General features: G+C 36.7%; 1 protein-coding gene across 3 annotated transcripts in view; it reads left to right on the forward strand.

Moving 5' to 3' along the window:
• The window catches only part of GPR85 (G protein-coupled receptor 85), a 4,392-nt gene extending 522 nt beyond the window's left edge, over window positions 1-3,870 (forward strand). For 2 of the 3 annotated variants that reach the window (XM_010574017.1, XM_010574018.1), the window contains exon 2: window positions 1,190-3,870. In XM_010574017.1, the coding sequence (XP_010572319.1) occupies window positions 1,365-2,477 (1,113 nt within the window). In that variant the 5' untranslated portion in view covers window positions 1,190-1,364 and the 3' untranslated portion in view covers window positions 2,478-3,870. Of the gene's footprint in view, window positions 1-6; window positions 84-1,189 lie in introns of those variants that run through there. The other variant, XM_010574019.1, reaches the window with a different exon arrangement.
• The last annotated feature ends 5,552 nt before the right edge of the window (window positions 3,871-9,422 follow it).

The following is a 9,422-nucleotide window of genomic DNA, read 5'->3' on the forward strand; positions in this document are numbered from 1 at the left end:
AGCCTGATTTCATGGTTTTAAAACGATGCCATGATCTGATCAGCCTCTGTTTACACAGCAGCAATCAGGCTCTTTTGTGGACGGTAAGAATGGAAGGATTTTGCTGGGATTCAGTGGGAATATCCTTTGTACACCCGAGGTGGCATAGGAAACACTTCGTGTGAATAACGAAGGAGCCTGATCATGCCTGCTGTGGCTCCTGTCCCTGGCTCTGGAGGGAGGAAAAAAAAAAACCAACCAAAAAACAACAAAACCCCCCAGCAGCAGCAGACAGTTCTTTAATTTATTTTATTTTATTGCATGAAATGTGTTCCGGTATGATTCACTGGGAGGATTAGCGGGAATCGTGGAGCCCTAATTAGCTAAAAAAAATCAATTTATTATATGTTTATTTAAGCATAACGAAAGCCAGCCCTCCCAAAAGGATGGGCATTATATCTTGGGTGTGTTGCCTATTTTTGCTCAGTATTTACACTGACCGTTGCTTTTTATGAATTATGTTGAGGCTTTAAAGATTTGCATTAAAGCTGGGGGGGGGGGAGAGACCCTAAAGCATAGTGCTGTTGACTGTCTGGCATACATACCTGTTTATTTGAAAGCCTAAATGATAAAATTACGGTTTATAGGAGGAAGGGAGGGGGATAATGAATACTGTTTCTCTTACAATGTGCATGAACTAACACGGTGTGATTAATGTGCTTTGGTGACTTGGGTTAAAAAACATAAATTCTGCGGGGTTTCTTTGGGTGTGATCCGTATCAACACAGCAGCTGCCTTTAAAACATTGACAAATACTGTAGCCGTAAAATAAATGTAGGTAATGTCAAAATATCAGCAGTCTTTGGGGATTTTTTAAAAAGATGTCAGTGATTAACTCTTGGGCTTGCAAACTGGGTATCTTTTGATTCATAAAATCTCTGAGGCTTTAACTGTAAAATTATGTATGCTACCGAATATAAGGGGCACCGGTCAGTTCTGAAACTGTAACAAGCCAAATCTGTGAAATGCCAATAATCAATCATGCTAAACAGTAAGTATAAAAAAAAAAAAAGCCTCATGATTTTTAAAAACAAACAATAGTACTCAAATTTACAACTTCATTTGGTTCTCCATAAATTAACATCTTTGTTAGCACTTTCTGACATCATTTCTTGTTAACTTAAGAACTGATAGCTCGATTTTTTTTCAGATATTTTGATGGCATGACAAATCAGAAAGAAGAGGATGTACTGTATGACTAGACACAAGATCAGTTCTGTTTGTGGATTACATTTTCAGTAAGATGTATGGATCTATTTTTTCCTTGTTCTTATATATAGATCATGAGACTTGACTGAGGCAATATACATATCATCCATCCATCTATGGCGAACTACAGCCATGCAGCTGACAACATTTTACAAAATCTCTCTCCTTTAACAGCCTTTCTGAAACTGACTTCACTGGGTTTCATAATAGGAGTCAGTGTGGTGGGTAACCTTCTGATCTCCATTTTGCTAGTCAAAGATAAGACCTTGCATAGAGCTCCTTACTACTTCCTGTTGGATCTTTGCTGCTCAGATATCCTCAGATCTGCAATTTGTTTCCCATTTGTTTTCACCTCTGTAAAAAATGGCTCTACTTGGACGTATGGGACTCTTACTTGCAAAGTGATTGCCTTTTTGGGGGTTTTGTCCTGCTTTCACACTGCTTTCATGTTATTCTGCATAAGCGTCACCAGATACTTAGCTATTGCCCACCACCGTTTTTATACGAAAAGGCTGACCTTCTGGACTTGTTTGGCCGTTATCTGTATGGTGTGGACCCTCTCTGTAGCCATGGCTTTCCCCCCAGTTTTAGATGTGGGCACCTACTCGTTCATTAGGGAGGAAGACCAATGCACTTTCCAGCATCGTTCCTTCAGGGCTAATGATTCCTTGGGATTTATGCTTCTTCTTGCCCTTATCCTCCTAGCCACACAGCTTGTCTACCTCAAGCTGATATTTTTTGTTCACGATCGCAGGAAAATGAAGCCAGTCCAGTTTGTTGCAGCAGTGAGCCAGAACTGGACTTTTCATGGTCCTGGAGCGAGTGGTCAAGCAGCTGCTAATTGGCTGGCTGGATTTGGAAGGGGTCCCACACCTCCAACCTTGTTGGGAATCAGGCAAAACGCGAACACCACAGGCAGGAGAAGGCTACTGGTTTTAGATGAGTTCAAAATGGAGAAGAGAATCAGCAGAATGTTCTACATCATGACATTCCTCTTTCTGACCTTGTGGGGTCCCTATTTGGTAGCCTGTTACTGGAGAGTTTTTGCAAGAGGGCCTGTAGTACCAGGGGGATTTCTAACGGCCGCTGTCTGGATGAGTTTTGCCCAAGCTGGAATCAATCCTTTTGTCTGCATTTTCTCCAACAGGGAGCTGAGGCGCTGTTTCAGCACAACCCTTCTTTACTGCAGAAAATCCAGGTTACCAAGGGAACCTTACTGTGTTATATGAGGGAGCATCTGTAAATCTTTAGCCTTGTGAAACACTACCATTCTCTGCTAAGCAATTGTGGCCTGTAGCCATGTCTTGACGAGAAAATCAAGAATGGGATGTCAGCAGTTGTAAGGATTTGGGCAACATTCTGCAGTCTTTGCAATAGCTCACCTCTAATCCTATTTTAAACCTAAACATGTTCCTGCTGACCACTGCTGAAGGTTTGTAATTAAGAACAAAGGACTGAACTACTGCCCTGAATTCCTTTATGTGGTTGAAATCTAGATTATGAAAGTAGCAGGTGCTAAGTATCAGTGCTAAATGCTGTGTATATCACTACATAAAATAAGACCATCAAAAAGATTAGCATTGGACATCTTAATAAATTAAGTTGATATGAGGTTAATGTGTTGACAAAACTAATTTTAGACATCTGAAGACCTTTAAAACATTTCATACAATTATTGTTTTGCAAAGACTGAAAACTGGGGACTCAAGTACTGTAACTGATTAAAGATGTGCCATGCATTATTGGATTATCACACTTACAAATCTGTTTGCCTTGTGAGTAAGTTTTGGGGAGCATTCCAAAGCAGTATTTTTGTTCAGATTTAGACTTTACTTTTTTTTTCCAAATATATTACTCTTTCTAAATACCATTTTCCTTAACAGTGAAATTACTAACATTTAACTGTATTCTGTGGTTTTTGCTGATTTGGTATAAAGTTTAATAGACTCTTATTTATATTTTTTAAAAAGCTAGATATCAGTCTGTTAGGCAACGATAATGATAATATCCAGTCATAATTGAACAGTTATAATTATACAGAATAAACACATGTTGCCTTAAAGGGTTATCTAGTATCTTCCATTTTGTTTAGCATTGAAGCAAATAAGCAAGGAAAATTGAATAAATAACTCTGGTCAGTCATTTGGGAGTGCATGAAAGATCACTCAGTCCTCTTTTTTTCTTTTTACTCCAATGGTTCCCAAAATCAGTATGCACATCACTGGGATGATATGATTTTTTTCTAGGTGTGCCGCCCTTTCTAGTTTGTTCTGAGAAACACAGGCAGTTGATGTATGTTTATATTTTAAGACAGCTGTCATGGGGAGACCGCAGCCTTAGTATGATATCTTGCACAATTTGTGAAGCATTTATTCTACTGAAGGCACAGTCTTGTTTATATTTTCTGCACATTTTGGTGTATTGGTTGTTTTAAATTATTTAAGTTTTAACTTGTGAAAGCATATAATATGATTTCTTAGTATTTTAGAAATACATTAGAGTCTGTGAGTCTTTCCTTCTTTAAGATACAGATGTGTGGATTTCAATATAAAGTTGCATTTGCCAAAATTTACCTGTGTAGCTTGTTAATTTTCTTGGAATAAAATTTTACATTTTTCCAGTTATACAATTAACCTTTTTTATTTTGTCTAGTGAGCTAGCATGAAGTACTGAGAATGTAGCCATTATGAATTATTATCCTTTGCAGTCACTGTATTCCCAAACTGTAAATGCATGAATGATGGGGACCACAGGATTGATAAATGATATTATCTACAGTAGCACTATTGTGTAGTTTATCATAATTACCCATCTATCTGTTCTAATATGTCAGTTATATTTAAAGTTACAACACAGTATTTGACATTAACTTCACAGTTTAATTTTGGAAAATGTGTATATTTGAAGCACAACATCATGAGTTGGTCAATCATAAAGAACACGTATTTTTCTTAATTTTTGGAGAGACAAGACTAGAGGTCTTAATTCAGTATTGGTATATCTTCTCCTTTGTTGTAGTTTTATGACCAGCAAGTTAATATATACATACACAAGCAGCAGTCAATAATGGAAATGCTTAAATTTGTATGATAACATTATACAACATATGCAACAATTCAGAGAGTTGTGTCTATATGTGATCAGACAACTTGATCAAAGATTTGGTGAGCAATCTGCTTGACCTCACTTACACTCTTATACTGAGGTTGATTGGTTGAGAGGCATGGCTTTATATACTGTGTTGAAACAGAAAAATTGCTAAAATAATGAGTCCTCATCAGTACAAGAATGTTTCAGAACGTAATTTGAAACGGGACCAATAAACTTCTACCAAAAGGACTTTTTTATTACACTGAAAAAGGCTTGGAAATTAAGGTAGTTAAGCAATTGTCAAAGATAGCAAGAGTGAATAAAAACTGACTCGTATGTTGAGAAAAATTCTGAAAGTTATCCCACTTAAGTTTATTAAAAGGTTGATTGGCAATAACTTCAGTCTAATTTCTATAAAATAGTAACCTTTACAAGGAACATTGATATTACATATTGTAATAAAGAAGTACATATAAATAAAGTTGTAAATAGTGTTATAGTTGTAGAAGCAGTCGGTTCTGAAGATTAGCCAGAAAATTTTCAACTGTGAAATTTCAAAAGCTGCAAATCTGGGGCCTGACCTAACTCCTAATAAAGTCAGTTGGTGTTTTCCCATTAACTTCATTTGGAGCAGAAGCAGGCCCTAACATTTCTATAGTACTATGCTTCTGAAATACTAAGAAGGCTGTATTTACTATGCAGTGGGAAAAGAAAAAAAAAATTAAAATTATTTCCCTGGAAGTTTTGCAAGCAGTTACTGATGTAAATTAAAATAATAAACAGTAAACAAGTCTGAAAGCAAATATTTTGCTAAATGTTTTTCTTTTGATATGAATATAATTCCTTTGGCTAGCTGAAAAATATGCAACTGTTTTACTACCTGACAGAGGAGAGGTACTTTTTTTTAAGTGAATTTTTATAATTGTTCCACTAAGAACTCTTGTGATAGAAGTATTTCCTTTTATTTTCTCCAGTGTTAAAAGAACAAGGGGATGTTCAGTGAAATTAAAAGGCAACATATGAAGTAATGTTTTATGTAAAGTTATTACTCAGTGGAACTCACTGGCACAGGATGTCAAGTAGTTTATAGAGATGTATACATGAATTAAAGCAGTGCTTGCAGTTTTTGTCATCGGTATCATTTTGATCTTTGTCAGCATATCAAACCTAATGTATCAGAGTATAAATTCAAAGGAGGAAGAAGGTTTATTCCAATTCAGTACACTGTTGTGTCACAGTATGAAAAGCCTTTTGCTCTTCATTTTAGTACGGGAGTTAAGCTGTTGCCAAAGCTAGAATATAGGGCTGGTAGGTTACTCTTTTCAGAACAGCAAAGAACATCACACTATTTTATATCTGCATTGATCTTTAATGCTCATGGGTAACGTGAAGTTAGTAGTTTTAATTTCCCTGGTGGCAGAAAAAAAGAGTAAGAACAGATTCCCTGGAGAAAAGGCTGTCTGTCTCTGTTCCTTTCCTGCTCTCTGTTTCCCCACTGGCCCTTTGGCAGCCTCTCCATCAATCCTTCTTCAAGTTTAAATGTTTCATATACTGAGTCTTATATTTCTCCTGCTCCTTAAGAAGTGTCTCAGCCACCCCTCCTCCCCAGTAGAATAGCTCCTGCAGCAGCTTCCCAAGGTTTGTCAGTGACTGGGTTCCCTTCCTGAAGACAGAGAGAGACCGCTAGTTCCTTCCAGCTGCCTTTGTAGTTCATGGAGTCGTCATTCCATGCTGCGTGGCTAGCGCACTGGGTATCTCTGTCTTTTGGCTTTGGTCACGAAGTAGATGCTATGTAGGTTATGCAGAGAAAAATGAGAATGGGGAGGTGGCAGCAGGAAGCAACTTCCTCTCTCCCAGTTCCTTTATAAAGAAACCACTGTTATTGTTGCATTGCCCAAGAACATAGGATTTTTTTTTAAAGCATATTCAGTGCTAATAAGCCTCTAAATGAATAAAATGTACAGTTAGCCAATTAATGCAAGGTTTTTGGTACAGCTACAAAATCTTGTTATAAAATGGCTTTCCGTCAGTCTCTAGGCCTTGGGGGCAGAGGAGTCTACTGTATCTATCTACTTTTAAGCGCATTAAGTTTGTTCGCTTGTATTGTCTTTGCTTTGCCTTTCAAGCATCTGAACATTTTACTTATATTAATAGGAGTCCAGAATTGCAGCAAGCTGTTATTACTCATGGGTTTAAAAAATAATATAAAAGGGAACTCTCATGATTTTTGAGGTGAGTTAGAGAGGTATTTTGACAAACAATTGTTTTTTAGCAAATGCCGAATAGAACTGTAGGTTGCTGGGCTCTTTCATAGTTACACAGTCAGCTCTCAATTCTTGAAAATAGAAATGGAGTAGACTAACCCGTGTAAAGCTAAAACATAGGTAATACAAAGCATATGCACGTTAGATAAGAACTTCCTGTGTTCATTACATTTATCGAGGAATGTAGTTAAGCTGAAGTAAAAAGTGAGATCAGAAATTCAAAGAAAAATGGTGGGTGTTTTTCCTTTTTTTTCTGCTTTGTTTTAGCATAGCACTGCTAATCTGCAACCTGGGTTACACACCCACAGACAACTGAGAGTTGACTGTACAATTCTGCATACCACATAGACAACTTTCTTCTAGTTTATATTCATTGAGAGTTGTATAAGTCCACACTACTAATCTGATTGCCTTTTCAGAGAAAAGAGAAAGCTCAGTTTGAGATACTGTTTTTCAAAACTAAAATTCAATATATGTTCTCTGCTTTTGTTTACTGAAGTGATTTTGGTGTGAAGAAGTCAGTGATCTACATCAGTAATGATCATAAGCACTCTTTGGCCATGACCATTAACAACAGGACAAGATGACATTTTGCAATGCATATGCCAGCAACAAATCAAAGAGTTTGATATTATACACCATGACTTTCCTTGAGTGGCCTGAAAATAGCTTATGGTTTGTATTTAGAAAAAAAAGATGAAGCTGTCCATTTAAATGGATAAAGTCTTTAACTAGCCAGCGTGGAAAAAGAAGGGTGAATTTTAAAGATTGCTCATTATACACAGTGAAGAGTTTTTGTGGTGTTTTTGGTTCAGCTGAACTGTGTAATTACCTAAGTATATGATGATCAAAGGAGTGACACAGTAAATAAGTTAGATTTTTTAATAGTCTAAAAAGGAAATAAGTAACATCAGTCTTCAGCGCTTTGAAATAAAATAATTGCAGTCATCCATATGTTTCATAAAATTCAGATAACAAAAAAATTATTGACATTTTCAGTACTCAGTGATTTTATGTACTTGATGCATTTAAAGAGCAATGTCTTTAAACAGTGAGTTGGCTGATGCAGCCCAGTGAGAGACTTATTTTTCGCATCACAGTTTTTGTACTATGCTTTGTATTTAATAAGCACAAGAAATATAAAAACAGAATTCATCTGATGTAATCTTCAACAAACTCTGCATTAGCTACAGCAAAACTTCTCCAAATATTAGGCAAATTACTGTCTCCAGAGATTATTCAAAATTACCACTGCGCTAATCCATGAAAAGTCTACTGCACCTTTGTTAAAGAGGTATCTAGTTAGAGAGGTGTATTTTTTTTCATCCTTTCATTGGTTGGCCAAGACAAGTTCTGCTCTAATGTAGAGTTAAAATCCCAAGTATGAAATGATTCATTTGAATTTCAGTGATGCTACCTATATGTGACATCGCTGTAGTCATATTTTAAATAAACCCACAAAGTTTATGGTTGAAGAATGTAAATAATCAACTTATGATGCAAACCCCCCCAGAAACAATAACATGCTTTCCGTTAATTCTTTCTCTTATTTCCATGGAATGTTAAAGTTTCAATTTTAGGAATGCAAAGGCAAACTGTGAAAAACAAGTATGTCGGAGAGGAGAGAAAGAATAGCCAGAAATACATCCAGTAAGGTAATCTTTGCAATGAAGAAGGTTGTCATATATGCATTGCATTTTCTGCATCTATCAGCTTGCCTACTTTTTGCCAGTGTGTATATGTGGTATAGATAAATTTCTCATGCCACCATTAACTACAGCATTTCCTGAGCCCTTTTATTTTCATTCTATAACCATCAAGCTCAGTCATGCTAACATCCTTATGCAAATTGAAGAAATTGCTAAAAATAAAAAGTTTTACACTAAATAATCTTGGCGGATCAGGTCTTTGAGATGGTTTAAGAGGGTGGCACAGATATTTGATGACTACTCTAGGCAGCAGGTTGGAGGATACAACTGTTTTCACCCTTGTTTATGAGCCAGTTAAAATCCCACTGTTGTCCCATGGAACTGGCCCATTACAGGCCAGTGACCCACTTCATGTTGAGTTTAAGGAGGACTTTGGTTGTGCATATTCTGGGTACTAATGGGTGAAATTCAGCAGTTGAGCAGAGATAAGAAATGCCTAGACAACATTCATAGGCTACAGACAGGCGATACGTGCTTGTCTTCTCAAAAGAGAAGAAGTAACAGAAGAAGCAGAGGCCCAGAGGTAAATGTTTTTGTGAGCTGGTCGGTATTTCATGCCCTGTTGGCCCCTCAGAAGTGACTGAGAAGGTCTGTTTTCTTCTTGATTTCATTTTTTTAAAAAAATGCATGCCATCTCAGCTACTCCATTCCATCCCACCCCTTACCAATTGAGCATTTGATTTTATGCTTAATCAAGTTTGTATATTCTTTAAAATACACGTTTAATAGTAAAACATATTTGTAGCTTTGCACTGATTATGGAGATATATATCAGTGTATGTGCTTGCTCATTTCCATAAACATTTCCTGTGTTACAGACACACAAATCCTATTTTTTAAATCAAGGCACTCTACAATTACGTGTTTCCTCAATTCTCTGTGAAGGCCCTTAAGCTTTGGAAATTTCTCCTATTTGATCCAAAACACTAAATGGAGATTATTATGGCACACCGCAGGGAACACTTGATTTCTCTGACTGCAGGACTGTTTGGACATCATGAAGACTGGAATTGTATATTTAGCTCCTGTATAATAATTTGTGGTAATGGCTGGGCAATAGAATCGATAGTGGTGGGACTGCTAGAATAGGATATTGCAGTAGCTGCAACTT

The sequence above is a fragment of the Haliaeetus leucocephalus genome, unplaced genomic scaffold (genome assembly GCF_000737465.1).
Source record: "Haliaeetus leucocephalus isolate CR32 unplaced genomic scaffold, Haliaeetus_leucocephalus-4.0 Scaffold406, whole genome shotgun sequence".
Lineage (NCBI taxonomy): Eukaryota > Metazoa > Chordata > Aves > Accipitriformes > Accipitridae > Haliaeetus > Haliaeetus leucocephalus.